This window comes from Diadema antillarum, unplaced genomic scaffold, assembly GCF_040938485.1.
Source record: "Diadema antillarum isolate AM-2024a unplaced genomic scaffold, OU_Dant_1.0 scf00000151, whole genome shotgun sequence".
Taxonomy (NCBI): domain Eukaryota; kingdom Metazoa; phylum Echinodermata; class Echinoidea; order Diadematoida; family Diadematidae; genus Diadema; species Diadema antillarum.
Genome location: NW_027271040.1, coordinates 1336954 through 1353612, shown reverse-complemented (window position 1 = coordinate 1353612; position 16659 = coordinate 1336954). Strand labels below are relative to the sequence as shown.

General features: G+C 40.4%; 1 protein-coding gene across 1 annotated transcript; it reads left to right on the top strand.

The window, feature by feature from the left end:
• Positions 1–1889: 1889 nt before the first annotated feature.
• Positions 1890–15250, top strand: LOC139721869 (uncharacterized). Its single transcript, XM_071633192.1, has 9 exons — positions 1890–2354; positions 4214–4298; positions 5689–5929; positions 6821–7578; positions 8581–8823; positions 9737–9867; positions 11150–11328; positions 14246–14334; positions 15028–15250. Exons 3-9 carry the CDS (start codon positions 5695–5697, stop codon positions 15160–15162), a joined length of 1770 nt encoding a protein of 589 aa, XP_071489293.1. The 5' UTR covers positions 1890–2354; positions 4214–4298; positions 5689–5694; the 3' UTR covers positions 15163–15250.
• The last annotated feature ends 1409 nt before the right edge of the window (positions 15251–16659 follow it).

Genomic DNA, 16659 nt, shown 5'->3' with positions numbered 1-16659 from the left:
ATGTCTATGAAGGTGAACTTGTCCTTTAAGGACTAAAGATGAACAATTTCCTACTTTCTTTGCCAGCATTTTTAAAAAGCAACAGCCCTGCAAAACGGTGCCCTATCATTGGATGCACTTAGTTGCTAAGGGCAACTGCGATGTTCAGGGATCGCACATTATTCCGGGGGTGCAAGAGTGTGTACTTAGTGAAAGGAAAAAGATACAAATCTGAGCACCTGAACATTAATCTCAATATATCTCGGTTCTGTTAATATGATTAAGCCGGGTGTTTTATCTGTGTATTAAAGTGAAAGAATAGGCCTATGCATGATATCGCATATTATACTGTGTATTGGTCATACGAACACACATCTACACATGCACAATCTTTCTCAAAAACAAAACAAAAAACGAGTGCAAATTAAATATTCACTCCTGAAGGAGTGAATAACAGAAAAGACTGAGGTTAGAGTGAAATTTTGGTGTATTTTGAACGAAAATGTTTATTTTCACTAATTTTGGAGTGACCTCAGGGATCACGAGTTCAATAATTTTCGAGTGATCCACTCGAAGATCACTCTTTTGTGTTATTCACTCCTTCTCTAGAGTGAACTAGATGCATTTTCACTGTTTTTCTATAAAGTAACGAGTATAAAATATTGTAGAGATAGTTTAGAGGATATTAGGCCCTACTCATGACCTGGTTAATATCCACTTAGGAAGATTCATCCTTTTCATTTGCATTTTTTAAATTCATTTTAAATGATTCCGATTTCTGTTGAATGTTATTGGTGTTCGGATCGAGGTATAAGATAAAGGTATGGAATTAATGTATAGGCTAACTCATGCATGACTCTATGGTAACAGAGAATCTGGGTCTGTGATATACTGAAGTCGAATATTTCTTAATTTTGTTCGTGTCTTACTTCGATCATATCATGGCGACCTGATTATATAGGCCTATAGAAAACGAAATGAAATTCAACAGAATCCTGACAGGACAGCTGCCACTGTTGGCGCACTCCCGGCCGCTCGCGGGAACCTTCTAACTGTAGGGCCTAGGGCCTAATGTTTTTCTTGACCGACTGCAAATAGGGCAGACAGCTCGCCTCTAAAATATCCGACCGTATGTAACACGACCTGAGCTTTGGACAGCTCGACCGGGTGAAGTTTCTTATCAGACAGTTCGATCTATTAACTTTATGGACTCGTATCTTCTAGATTGACAGATTTTTAGTGAATGAAACGTGTTTTTGTCTTTGTTTTTGTTTTGTTTTTTCCGGGGGTGTTTTTTTGTCAATGCGTTTTGAATTAGACCAGTAACGTATGATAGAGAATTCATTTGAAGAATTTCCAAGCAATGCAATCGTCTTTATTCTCAGTCACTCTTAAATTGCGAAGGAACTTCTGAGTAACACAGTGTTTGCCCTGCAAACTGAAATGACAAAATTATGATATTATTTAGACTCTGTCACCAGCGTTTTACCTGTAAATCATGTACGTGTACAATCTTTGGCACCTATATAAGGCCCTATTCTGTATAATGTAGCAAGTGAGATCCCATATGACATTTTATTTTGCTCCCATGGAATATCTGCACGCTAAACCAAACATAACCCTAACCATGTAAAAGCCTCACATCAAATAGCCCGACCAGTACAGCGACTGGGCTGTGTATAGTTACACATCAAACTAATCCTAAAACCCTATCACTATGGACCTAGCAGTAAGTCCATGCAGGGAGGTGACCCTCCCTGGTCCATGCTATGGAAACCTGTTGGGGCTGGCGGCAGACCCAAACCCTAACCCTATAAGTCCATGGGAAAAGAAAATAAAATCCCAGTGGCGGCCGGGCGAAGCACCAGGGCCGGGGTCGAGTCGACAGGGTCGAACTGTCCCAACAAAGATGTGTTGAGTGGAGAAGCAGATGGAAGATGCGGATATTTCGGATTCGAGTCTGAGATATTTTCCTTAAAAGACCGCTGAAGTGTTTTCTATGCTTGAAAATATCGAGGAAATGGTTCAAGTGAAGCAAACTCTGCTAAACTTCGATGCAGTAGGTTTTGTTGGTAGACACTGAAGCTTAGTTGTTGTTGCCTAGCTGATACGACGCAATAGGCACCGCTTCGGTCCCATCCTATCGATTTTGTGCGGGTTGAGTCTTCCAGCTACCACCGCGGCACGGAGCACGGTACGGACGACGTGGACGCCAGCAAAGACGAAGTCTCTGTTCATACCGTGGCCGTGGCATCATTGCCGATTGGGCTGTGACCTAAAACTTTTGTAGCTTGTCTATACCTTGTAGGTCTACATTCAACGTTGAAATCAACGCAGTGTCGACTTAGCACTGGAGACATCAGTCAAGATGTGAGGTAAACTTATTAAATTTATAGAAAAGTGGACAAGGCAAGGTGGTGGCATCAGTGGTGTTTAGAATCTAGATATCTACTTCGATTTGCTATGCTTCTAGACTAACGCTAGACACTAGAAGTAGGTCTAGGCGAAATGCCAGAGAAGCAATTGACACTTGGGGTCAGGCCCAGGGCCAGGCCAGGGTACAGGTGACTTGCACAACTCCAGTCTTCATGGTCAAGCTGTAAAGCTAGACTCGTAAGGGCCTAATTCCATATTTCTATCTTTAACTTACTGGGCTGGGCATCATCATGTTATTGATATTAAGTGACAAATAGGTAAATTTAATGCAGGTAACACGGGGTAATAAAATCAAAGCATGTACAAAACTACAAATACAGTATGACAAATGTACAGCAAACAATCTCATGAAAATATGCATTTTTATCAAACTGAAGGTTTGGGTATCAATTACTGATAATGCCAAGGAACTACAGACAGTTATTAAATGTAAAAAGATTTGTACGCTGTATGAATCTATACTAAACAGCATTGGTTAAAATGTATAACAGTAACAATGTTTTTACCTCATAAGCAAAGGATTATTTAGGTTACTAGTGGAAAATTTGGTCACCTACAAACTAGGGCCAACAAGTGTACCTACCACTGCCAGAATTTGGCCTCTCATCATACATCACTAATCACAAGCCAGCAAATTCTATCATTGTCACAACAGTACGTCACACACAAACACATAATTTCACATAGGTCCACTGTACTGGCACTGACACTGTTGTCCACAACAGGAAATTCCCTTAGTCCTCCAAAAATCCATCCTAACTCCCAAATTTTACCGTAGAAAATCCAGAATTGGCGGCACTTTTAAAAGCATGTGTGAGTTTACATCTACTACTAGTGAGAGTGAGTGTTGAGAATCGGGTCGCCGAAAAGTGCCAAATATCGAGAAACGCGCCATTCTCTTGTGAGATATTTCGCTGTCACAAGCTAAGAGTGTGATGGTATCTGCAAAAATGCAAAAGAAAAGCAAAATCTCTCTAGGTGCTGTTGCAGTGACTAAATGTACAGCCATACAGGCCAGGGTTAAACGCAAGTGCCGACTATCCACAATCCGGTCACCAGCGGGTGCTGCAATGTCCCCAATGAAACTTCGCCCCAACAAGGTATGGTGAATGGTATGGCGCATTTTTCAGCAGCCTTGAGCGTGCTTTGGACATTGAACGCACATAATGCCTGACCAAACTCTGATCGCATCGACAGGACTCTGGTTGGTTATCATATAGCGATACATTTTTGGATTTTCTGAATTTCTGTGATGTACTATGACCGTATCTATGTATTTAAAGGGATCGTACAGTTTTGGTTGAGACCTGATTTCAGGTTTCTAACATTTTTTGGTGAGATAATGAGAAACCTCTTATGAAAATAATATGAAAGAGCATGTAAATCTATGAGGAATTCGACGTTTATTTGATGAAAATTGGTTTTGAAATGGCTGAGATATCCAAAAAAGAGCGATTCTAATAAAGTGTGGGACCCACACTTTATTACGATCGCTTTGTTTTACTTTGTTTTTAGATGTTTCAGTCATTCCGAATCCAATTTTCATCAAATAAACTTTGAATTCCTCTTAAAATGGTATGCTCTGTACTATATCATAAGTGTTTTCTTGGTATCTCGCAAAAAGTTAAAAGCCCAATTCTCATCTCCACCAATACTGTACCATCCCTTTAACAAAATTAAATTACAGCAGGAATCTATGTTAACATTATATATGCACTATATTTGTTCACGTGGCTTGCAGTGAAATCTTTCATCCAGGAATTGAATACCTGTGATTTCAATTCTCTCTCCCAATCAGATTCCTCTAGGCAAGGAATTTGGACAGACTGTTCAACCACCATGAGATTAGAGGGATTTTGAGAGCTGCTTGCAATTAAACTCAGGTAACAGTTTCTCTCTGTCTCCCTTCCATTCTGCCTAGCCATTTTTCTCAGTTGCACTTTTTCACTTGCAATGTCCTTATTCATACATGTCTGTACAGACATGTATTTTTGTTGCACATGTGTACTGTGTTGTGACTTGATTTACATACATTGTAGATGGATGGGAACTTTGATGATGATACAGTGTAGTCCTATATGTATGTACATGTACAATGATGATTAGTATGCAAATGATAATTGAGATAACCATGATCAGAATTTCTATGTGCACTTCACTTCTGCTTTATACAAGGAAGGTTTTGATGATCAAGGATATACCACAGTAATGAAATTTTGTTACAAAGAAATAAAATTTCAGGCCCCAAAATTGTAATCTATAGATAAATATACTTCTTTGTTCCAAACAAAATTTCAAGACTTCAATGAAAGAAAATTGCTGGTCCCATGGACTCGGTTATAGCAAGGGAGTTACCTGTATTCACATTTCTTTGTCCATTTTATGGGCTTGTCCTAATAAGTTATTGCAAATAATAATGTTTAAACATACAAGATTGCAATACGTGTTTGTAATATGTGACCTCCCATCACACAACCGAAAAATAAAAATAATAATAATGCTCAATCTTGAATTCTTAAAATCATACGAAATGATATAGTGTGACAGGTTCAGAATTCTACCACTATTGCTGTTCAGAACATCCAATGTATCGGAGACATAATGATTAAGGCCACAAGTGTATTTTCTTATTCTGTGAAATTAATAAATCTGACACCTGCTAATGAATGTGTTTTTGCTGACTGTATGTTAGCTTTGTGATGGGAAGTTTCATGCATGCAACAAGCATCCTTGATCTGCAAGTCTCAAGAATGTGTACATTGTACATTATATGGATGATGACTGGCGGGGGAGGGAACATACCGAATGTTCCACCCGAAGGGTTTGAAATGCTATTGAGGGACTTATAGCCTCCCGAAATAGCATTTCAACCCTGAGGGTGGAACGTTTGGTATATGTTCCCGACAACAAAAGTCATCATCTGTTATATTATATGGGTTAGTCAAATACATCAACGTCAACCACCAAAGATCGTAGAGATTCAGTGTACGATCTTTGCAACTTTAACCACCAGCATGCAGCACAACGCACTCGATCGCTCGCTCGCGCATAGCGCAGAGCCAAATTCACTGTGCGCGCGCGGTCCTAGGCCTTCTGTCATTTGTTACGTGAAAATGTTTTCCCATGGGAGAACATTATCAAGAATGTTCGCCCATGGGAGAACATAACGAATGAACCTCCATCACGTGACTCTGTTAAATATCCAATCACTAACCGGTATTTGACTAACCCATTTAATATAAAAGTATGTTTTTGTTCTTATATTTTCATAAGGTCACCATGCAAGAACTCTTCCCCCAGTTTGAGGAAGGCACCCGGGTGACCGGCCTTGGGCACACTTGGACGCTGGCCAAAGTGCTCGGCATGGGACGCTGTGCCAAGGTCTACCACATGTCAACAAACGAGGGCAGCATTCAGGCGGCAGTCAAGGTTTATCGGAAGGAGGAGAAATACCGTCTGGCTTTCATCAAGGAGGTGTACAATCTGGATGCAGTGTATGGAGATAGACGAATCAGTGAGTTTACACAAGCATAGAACATGGAGACTGATAGTAATGAGCCATTCCTATTTTCTTTTTTTCAACATATGGAAGATCATTTGTATGTAGACAGGATTGCTTAAAAAAGACAGAGTTTCAGTCGAAAGCAATGTTATGTATCATGGTATTTCTTGTGATCCTCAGTTACATAAAGTTAATCTACATTTTGTATGTGAATATCACTTTCTCCTCACTGGACAAGTGTGATTGGCTCTTAGCTCTGCCTTACTGCTGGCATTGTGCCAAGTCATAAATATGATGATTTCCTTTTGTTGGTTCTGTTGCCATATTGTCACTGACAGACGCAGATCCTAACCCTACAAACTATATAGGATACCGATTTACATGAAATTGTATGGTTTAGGCAGGGCTCGACACTAACGGTGGCCCAGGGCCACCAAAAATGCATGTCGGGTCACCAAAATTTCAGAAATGAAGAATTTGGTAGCCTGATCGGGCCACCAAAAAGGTCGGATGTTTGCCTTTGGGCCACCAAAAATAAAAGTTGGTGTGGAGCCCTGGTTTAGGGTTACCATTATATGGCAGCCATGGATCACAGCATAACTGGTTCCATGTTTAACATTTTTGGACTTGGAATAGTGGTGTCATGTGAGCTTTAACCAGGTAATAAGTACAGTCATCAGTATTATTTATAGTAAGTATATATCTAATATTGTGACTCAAGAAGAAATTACTTTGTGCTTCAGCATACAAGTCAGATACAGATCCAGAGGGCATCCATAAAAACATGTAGTTATCAGGATACTAACTTGTGGAGAAATCACAGTATCACACCAATCAACCTGTTTGGCATTGAAAAGAAGATGAGAAGTCTTGAGCATTTTTTTTTTTCACTTTTCATGCCAGTTTCAGTGTATGGAACGTTCACCCACAAAGGGCACCCCTGTCTGGCCATGGAACTACTGGATTTCAACCTGAAGGAGTTTATCTACCAGAGTGAGAATTGCACCATCAGCCAGCCCACGGTGGAGCTGCCCCAGGTTGTCTGCAACAATAACAACAACATCTTGACTGCTCCTGATGCAAGCGTCAAAGACAGAAAGTCCCACCCGGGTGGTGGTGGTGGTACCGCGGTAACCGTCAGCGCTGCATCGCGAAGCAAGAGGGAGGAGAGATCGGAGGAGCATCCAACGAAGAAGAGAAAGAGCGGGGCGGAAGGACAGGGAACACAGAGGCGGACCAGACAGAGTACGAGAGGGCAGTCAGCAGGGGGTGCAGACCCACCGAGGACCATCGAGAAGCCCTCCCAGGTGGGCAGCTCCTCAAGTGATGCAGTAGAACCATCAGGAAGACGAAGTAGAGACGTGGTAGTGCACGATGACGCCAAATCCAGCGATCATGGCGACAGCTGCGAAGGCAACGAGGAGGACGCCGATGACGATGGTGATGGCGAAGTCTCCGAGGGAGGAGAGAATTTGGCCAACTATGGACTCTCGCTGTACATGATGCAGAAACTCCTCAGGGATGTGGCCTCCTGCCTCCAGTTCATCCAGACCTGCGGCTGGGTCCATGGTGACCTGAAGCCAGCCAACATCATGTGGAGCTCGCAGGAAGGCAGCTGGAAGATTGTGGACTTTGGACACAGCTTCCAGGAGGGACACCAGGTGAGGGAGAATTGGGCTAGACTCCATTTACAGGGGAAATGTAATGCTTAAAATGAAAAGGCCGTAAGTCAATAGCTCATATATACCTAACATGACAAGTTAACATGTGCACCAACTCATTACATTTGTATTTACATGTCATGGTAGCATGATCAAAAAATAGTCGGCATGCTTTGAAGCCACTTCTTTAATCGTTGAGGACAGGCTGATTTTGCTACAGCATGCATTTCCCATAGATACCTGCCCGTGTATACTGGGGACTTGTCCTCAACGGGTTGTAATGCACTTTCTGTTATGGCTTAGATAGGCAAGAAGCTATGTCACACACACACACAATATCCTTTCATTGAAGAAGACCCTCAGACCACACGCACCAAGCTGATAATCATGTTCCATATCAGATGATTACCCTCTGTCACATAAGTCAAACTTTCAGGTATGCGTGATTACATTCTGTTACTTGTACATGTCACCATTTGGATATAACATCAGATGGATTTAGTATACACATTTGACAAAGGAGTCCAGCCATTGGTTAACTCTTGTACCCTTCATTATGTAGAGACAGAATCACAGTCAGTTTAGTGGCCAAGCTGCTCTTGGCAAGAATAGTGATTTGGTGTATATTAAATATATTTGCCTTCATTACTAAACTACCTTGCACTACATAACCACTGTCCAGTCGACACTGGATGAAATGAGAACCTATGATTATTTGTTTGCACAAACACACACACACACACACACAAATAATACAGTATGACGTTCAGGTCAAGTACAATTCTATGGAAGATTGCTTCTGAGAAATCTTTGTGAGGAATTTCTTTGGATAGAGTAATAAATATTGCATCTCAAAGTATTTAAATTACTTTTCACACCTCCCTTTTGATACATTGTGTAAATTTCACACTATTTTTTTGGCTTTATGTACAATGTATGTGGCTGATGTCTCATTACAATAGCAGTCCTCCTCACTTTTGAGCATGTTGTGTCCTCAAACAGGATTTCAGTCAGATTCAGAGTCTCTGCTATCAGTCCCCTGAAGCCAAGATCTGGAACGCCTTTGTCAGTAGCCTTGGCAACCAACGCGGTGTGCACAAGCTCAGCGCCGTGGATGAAGGGGTGCCAGAGTGCACCCATGCTGCCGACATCTGGAGCCTCGGTTGTGTGGTTGTCGGCGCCTACACAGGAATCAAGCTGTACGGACAGGATGATGTTCTTCCAGGGGCTTGTCGACAGTGCAGGGTGAGACTAAAGCTGATGTGCAGTCATTCTAAAGTTTGTCAGAGACTCTCAAGGACAAGTTTATGTATCCTACTGCATAGTTCTGTGTCAGCAATAACAGTTAGAAACCAGATCTACATCAGAATGGCAGTATACATGAATGTTTTTTGCATCACATCAGTATAAAGAGCTCAGATACTTTTTCATTTTCACTTGTCTCTTTTTTAGTGATTGATAAAAAGGACTGCACTATATAGTTTATTGTTGCTGGGGTGACAAGACCTTGTATCTGCAATTTTGGTGAAAATGACTTTTTTGGATTAGGGTCCTAATAGTCAAATAATGGGTTAAGTGATGTCCTGTCCAAATCCCAACTGTCTTACTCCAAAAATGAAGCCACCACAGCTTGTCAAAGGAAAGGCTATCCCATTCGCTATAGTGCTTTGGCCGCCATGTTTTGGGGCTCTCCTGAACATTTGACATTTTGTAGTATACGAGGTCTTGTCGCCCCAGCGACGTTATATACAGTTGTAGCATGAAGGCTGTGGAGGCTCCTTTCATACAGTATCTACAACGTACACCCCAAGCCCCAGCCCTGATAGAGTGACAGAGTCTGTGTTGCACTAGTCTGACAAACTGATTGGTTGTACCAGCTTGTATCAAGACCTTATCGGTTTAATTTGTAGAAGTTTACCAGAAGCAAGAAGGGGAGGAAAGTGTTAAAAAAAAAGAAAATTAATAAGCCAGGTCCTTCTCAATTATTTGATCTACCATTTGATACAAAGCAAATGAACAAAGTAAACAGGATTTACATTTGAAATGCCTTCACATCAGTATAATCCAGATGAAGTAATTCATATACTGCACATTATGTATGTGATGATAACATTGAGATAAACATGACATGGTGTCTCTGTGTGGGCTCACTTTGCAGAAGGCATCGTTGAACACGTCCTGTGAGTGCGAACCCCTCGTCGAGTCCCTCTTCAAACCAAAGATGACACACCCCAAGTTTTCTTCTTCTCACCGAGCAGCTGTGCGCAAACTCCTTGACCTAGTCAAGAGGTGAGTGCCCAGATATGTGACCCGTCATGTCAAAAGCAGCCACAAGTCACTGGCACCACAACCTAACTCGCTTCTCGGGCTCCTGCATTGCAACCTTACTACAGAAGTGAATCGGATTGAAACTGAAGAAGCGATATATGATGCAGTATTTGGCACCCTGGGTTACCCAAAAATGTGTAAAATTAATTTCTAGTATAGTTACGCACAAAAATGTTTACTTGTTTGTGATTATGCAGCAAGTAATGCATGCAAGTAATAACTTTTTCTCATTTGCATGCTCTGTTGTAATCTTCACTATTTATTATCATAGTGCATGTTATTGTAAGTCTTAGAGTAGATTACACAAGCTGACATGGAAGGAAAGTCAGCATTGGGATCGTTATCGCTGCACCGATTTATGCCGGCGCTGATGAGAAAATAGTCGCCATGACAGCATTGCACAACTGTATGACAATGGACACGAGATGGCACTACACAACGCCATACCCCAAGTTACTATGGTACCCCGGAGTATGGCATGCTGAATCATGTACTAGTATTGCTTTAAGGGATGCTTAGCAAATTAATGTCATACGATTCAAAGGTTTGCAAAGGAAGCATTTTAATGATTTCATTGCAGCCAATTCATATTTCTCCCTTTGTTACTAAGTTTGAAGGAAGGAAAATGTACTCATCCATATGAAGAATTCAGGCAGTACAGAGCAACTGAAGATTCAAGTAATTGCAGTTATTTGCTTATATTAAAGACCCAAGAGAATGGGGATTCAGGGATGGCCTAATTTATTCACTGCCTACTAGGGTACATTGGAGAACCATGAATAACACTGGTCAGCAAATATATGCACCAAAACATACACTCAATGTTGATAGTTGACTCCATTCAAGATATTTTGGCTGTGTTCTTCTCGCTCACTTGCGTAATGTAGGTGAAGTTTCAAGAAATTGGTTCTCAAACATTAGGGTACAGCTTATTGTATGCTATTTAAAGGTATGTACAAGTGTATATTGCCAAAATCGTCTATGAAGTTATTTCTTGACTGATATCCCTCGAGAATCATCACATTGTATAATCATGATGACATAATTCATGTCATTTGTCTTTTAACTACTTACAGGTGTTTTTTTTTTTTTGGGGGGGGGGGAGAGTGGGTTAGTTTGAGAATTAGTCAAGAATGAACAACATCGTCAAGAATGAAAAGTGGTGAAATATCATTGTCCATGACAATGAAATAAAATGAGATGACCTTTTTTCTTGTTCTTCTTTCTATCCCATAATGCCTAGCATGTTACAATGCGACATCCAACGTCGTCCCTCAGCAGCTGAGATTCTGGCTCACCCCTTTTTCTCCAGTGAGCTGACCCCAAGTGCCAAAGACCTCCTGCTTCTACCAATGAGAACTCTACGCCTGTCTATCCTTGCCTCCTCCACTTTGGATCTGACCAATCAGAAAGTGTTCAGCTGTAAGTTATAATTTGAACCCATTTCTTTCAACAAAATTTTGACAAAAACTTGCTCACCATCTCTCTTAATTCATTGAAGGTTTAAATGAATATGCATATTTTGTTTGTTTCCAGATTTAGCTTGTATTGAATAGTTTTAAGAATTAGGAATTCACATATTTGCCAGTGTGTTTGCATATATATGTTCATGAGATTCACATTTGTCGATGGGGGCGGTGGTCGCACAGGAGCATGAGTTCAGGAATGGCAACACACTTAAAGTAAGAAGAGGTCTACTCTATACCATGGATGTACTGTAAAACAAGATATATTCGCGGCACGAAATTTTCGTGAATTGGAGCCGACAGCCTTTTTCGTGGCAAGAAATTTTCGCGAATTGCCTCTTGCGTTCAATGCATATAGTGTAGATAAGAAATTTCACATGCATTTTAATTTAATCTTGGCGCTCGCGAAATTCGCAAAATTAAAATGCACGCGAACATTTCTTGTTTTACAGTATATTCTGGTTTTAGCCAAGCCATTCTTGTTTCTCAAGCACATCTACACAGCCAACATTCTAACGCCTGTAGTTCAAGCAAATATGCATACTGCCCTACACAGTGCTTAGCTATGCTATAGCTAATGTGTGTAGTTTTTTAATCAGATGCAGCTACTGTGTAGGTTGTTTTATCTTTTTCCCTTTTTTATAGGGATTTGAAAAGATGGTTTGACATAGTTGTGATGTCAGAGGGGTTAAGAGGACGTCAGTTCTTTTATGAGGAGTTTAAATGCAGAAATCAAAACATCCATTTTCATCTGCTTGAGATATTTGAGACTCTCAAATTGAGAGTGAAGCTGCTGAAAAGCAAAGCAAAAGAATTAAATGTATGAGACGATGTTGATCTCTTCAGAGATATATCTTGCTGAGTGAGGAGTGCAGTATCATTGAAAAGATTTGATTTTCTTTATTTGTGACCCTGCACCTCAAAACAAACAAAAAGTCGCCATACATGAATTTTTAGTAACGACCATATTCTGAAAGAGCAGACTTTAAGCTTTAAAATGATGTATAACTCAAATCAAAATGGACTCTCCTAACCTATCTAAATACACTGTATTGGAAAGAAAGCACAAACTCAGGAAAAATGTGAACTGAGAAAAGAGGCTCTGAAGTACAGTGTCTATTCAAGCGCTTAATCTTTACAAAACTGTGCTGGCTGTGCAATGAATGGGACAAAAAACAGGAAGTAAACCACCAGAGTAACAACAATGAAGGGATTATCAGATTAAACTGAAATTTAGCATGCCTCATTACCACATTCTCTCCATAAATAATGCAAACTTTAAAAGCAGTAGCACTATCCTTTCAAAAGTTATTAGAGTTGAAAGTGAAGAGTGTGGACAAGGTTTTTCAGAAATGAAAAGGGATTCTAAAGACACACCTAATCACACTATTCTACAAAAAAATGTTCGAGATAAACTGCTAAAAGAACACGCTTTCCTGCCCGTTTTATGATACCAAATTTTAGCATAATGTAAAAGAAGACCCGCTCTTTCAGAGAATATGAAAAAGTCAAGTTCGGCTAGGTTGACCCATTTCACTTATTTTCAGTCCTTACGCAAAATCAGTGTGTGCGACTTTATATTCGTTTTGAGGTGCACGGTCACATTTGATGATGACAAGAATTTATCTGCTTTTATATCCGAACGCTTCATCATGTATGTATTAAAAACAAATGTAGTAATGCTGTTAAAGCCGTCAGCTGAAATGTTTTTTCCTCACTGAAAATAACCTGTTTCAAATTGTGCCAATGTGCAAATGTGAAGGTCCATCCTATGCTTTACATTTGCAGCTTTATCAACCCTACAGGGATGTGTTGGCTCCCCTCAGAACTTATTCTTTCCTTTCTCATGCATCAGCTTCATATTTGGGTGCGTCTATCAACTCTTTTACTCGGCAGAAACAGGTTTTCCAAACGGCTTTCTGGGATTTTTTACGAGATGATAAACGCAAAGCTGTTTTGATTATGGGGTTCGGAAAGCCTTTTTGAAAGCCACAAATTTGTGCTTTCCGAAACAGGTTTCCAGAAACCTGTTTCTAGAAGCCCTTTGAAGCAAGATACAAAATTGTAAATGCAAAGCTGTTTTGAAACGGCTTTGTACTGTGGTTACGTTATATGACCCCTTCTCCTCGGGTCAAATTGCGCAATGCAGCTGCGAAGTGACAAGGCCAGTTTTCGTGTTCGCGATGAGTTGATAAACGCAACTATTTTGGAAGTCATTTCTAAAGGGCTTTGGAAACGGCTTTGGAAAGGGCTTTTCAAATAGGAGAGAGATGATAAACGCAGTCTTTGATATACAGTGGTTGGTATCCATGAAAGTGGTGTACTTTCTCTTATCTTGCCCCACCTGCCACCATTACAACATTCAAGATTTTACTGTCCGATATTATCTGATGCTCTATGTGAACAAAGGAAATACAATATTCTACTGTTAACCTTATGTTAATCATGCCATATACTATAGTTCACCTAGTGTAGACATCTTCAGTCATCATCACTGTAAGAACAGCTGTACCTTGTATTGTATGTTTTCACATATCTAAACCTTTTACTATGCCTAGTTCACCAACAAGCATGCACACTTGAGTGGTTTGTTCACCAGTTGGCACAGATGTCTGAAACCAGGTTGTCAATGAAAAGAGATTACCTAATCCCCCTAATCCCTGTTGTGTTAACGAGGCCTTTATGTTGAACTTAGGTGCTTTGCTTCACCTGAGTTACCTACTTAGTTAACTTGTGACTTTATAACTAGGTCCATTGTGGAAGCATTTCTGAATGCTGATGAAAATTCTTTTCAAGTTTATAAGCTTAGCGCATGACCACACAAAGATGCTTGAATACCTTGGGTTGACTTGATGTTGAATTCCACCATTCAGCTTTCTATCAGGATGTCAAACGGGAGTGCCTCAAATTTGGACCAATCAAGACCCTTGTCATTCCCAAAGAAGGATCAGGCAAAGGCATGGTGAGATCTTGTTTCCAGTGCTCTTACTTTCCCTTCTTTTTCTTTACTGTTATTTAAAAAAAAAGGCATTGCATCACTATGCTGTGTTGTGAGAAACATCCAGGCATATCTTGAAGGTTTGCAGATGTTTGCACTAGAGCAATATGCTGCTGTGTGCACAGCTGGTAGCCTTGGTTACTAGCAATCTTCCAATTCTGGAAAAAATAAATGACTTTCTTTTCAAGAGGACCTGTGTGAAATAATTTGGAGTCTTTATACTACGAAATTGATATAAATTCAAAACGCAAGTCGAGCTTCGTGTTGCATTGTGTTTTCAGCATCAAAGAGAACATACTTCGGTAAGTATTTCATGGAAGTGTGCCTGTTTTAGTACTTGTGGACCATGCCTCGTGCATGCTACATTGCACACTTTCAAGATCTGCTTTCAAGACTTATTTTTAAGTGACTGTCACGTCACCATATTAAAAACAGGTGTGTGTTTTCCTGTGACACACTCTTTCCTATTGTTATTCATCACGAATTAGAAGATAACATTGTATTCTTCATTCATGAGAAAAAGAATGGTAGCTTTATGAAAGTAGAAATTTCTGTTACTGTGGAAGCAGGTAGCATGGCAGTTCTATACAGGCAAATTTTCATACCCTTGTGTGTAGCAGAGTTTGTTTGTTTTTATCCCCCATCTCAATACTACAGGCCTTTGTGGAGTTTGAGGATGCAGCTGACACCAAGGCGGCCAATAGCGCCCTCATGGCCCAGAAGATTGCAGGCCACACCACACTGACCTCCTATTTCCCTGTGGATGACTTTACAGCCAGCTCCCTCTATTGAGCAATAATAGAAAGGGTCAACGAACCCGAGGTAGAGCCAAACTATGCTTATATCAGTTTTCTTCTCTGTCTGCCTGTGATTGGTATGTTGTTATTGTTTTCGTTGTGTTAGTCTTTTTTTTTTGTGGGGGGGGGGGGGGAGGGGAGGGGTACCAGGTTTATGCAGTACATGTCTTTATCTGTTTGTTGTTTTTTGATGACAGCACTTCATCTGCTTTGTTATATTCTGAAGTGGAGCTGTCGAAAGGAAAGTGGATTCATATCGTTTTCTACATACATGAAAGTACTATGATGATGAGCACATTTTATTAAGACAGTGCAAGAATAACATCTATCAAGAATTGCAATGTTTCTTTATGATACGGGAGAGGGGAGGGGGGTGGGAGGGAGCGAGGGGTTCTGATGTGTTACAGCATCGTATCAATTCAAACTGTAGCACTGGTGAGAGACCAACTGTGTGTAGTCTGAGGTGACAGTGTATGCAAGTGTGGAAAGTCAAGTATTCTTTTGGTATAATAATCAAACAGCAGTTGTCAACAATGGAATGCAAGTCAACCACACACTTAACCCATTGAAGGCTAGTCCCACGTATTCTCTTGTGCAGGTGTTTATGGGAAATGTGTGTTGTAGCAGAGTCAGTTCTTCCTCTATAGGTTAATACTCACAACCCTGGGCATGGCATGGTGCATCAGCTCTTCAAGTCTGCATTAGTTAAGTGTAAAAATCTCCCTTGCGACTGAATGCTCACTGAGATGCATAATATTTATACAGAATTAAAAAATGGGCTTTAGAATTTCTGCAATCTGATTGGTCAATAGACCAGTTCATAATTCCACTTTGCGCATGAGCAGAAAAAGGTCATTTGAACCAACAAGCATTTTGGTTTGTAAATTCACTGAGATAAGCATCTGTGATGCGATGATTATTCATTTGTTCCTTATCTAAATGGTGCTTGCCACTGCATCCACCTGATAGCAAAAATGGTATTTTGCAATATAAAAGGAAATAGACTGTTACTGCATTCAATACAAAACAATGAAATGGATGCCTGCTAAATTGTCAACTGATGGGGTATTCTGATCACCTGATCTACACGCAAGTTCACTCTTTGTTTGAACATGAATTCCATAAATTGTTATGTCAAGCAAGCATATGCATCATACCTTTTTGAAAACGAGTGAAGTGCCTAACCAACTGAGAAAAAAGAAAAGTCATTTGTACCAATGTGTTCATGAGCTAATTACGAACTGGCTTATTGTAATGGAATGCATTGCTTTGTACTGATCCACTCTGAGCCATGCATTTGGTAAACTCTGAACGCATGGCTCAAGTCTGGTATAGTGTAGCAAGTGTACTTGACGGGTGATGGGGAAGATGGTTTTCTTTCATGAATTTACGGGCCCATTCTATAACACAAATGATGCACAGGCCTATTTCATGGATCAGTGAGAATTGGATGCTCTCATTTAATTTTGGAACAGTCTAAAACCCACTCGCT

What these genes read in the sequence shown, in the direction of transcription:
- LOC139721869 (XM_071633192.1), top strand. Translation starts at nt 5,695, where the DNA reads ATGCAAGAACTCTTCCCCCAGTTTGAGGAAGGCACCCGGGTGACCGGC. An exon ending in GTATGGAGATAGACGAATCA is followed by an intron (nt 5,930 to 6,820) that starts GTGAGTTTACAC and finishes TTTTCATGCCAG; the next exon opens with TTTCAGTGTATGGAACGTTC. An exon ending in CTCCTTGACCTAGTCAAGAG is followed by an intron (nt 9,868 to 11,149) that starts GTGAGTGCCCAG and finishes CATAATGCCTAG; the next exon opens with CATGTTACAATGCGACATCC.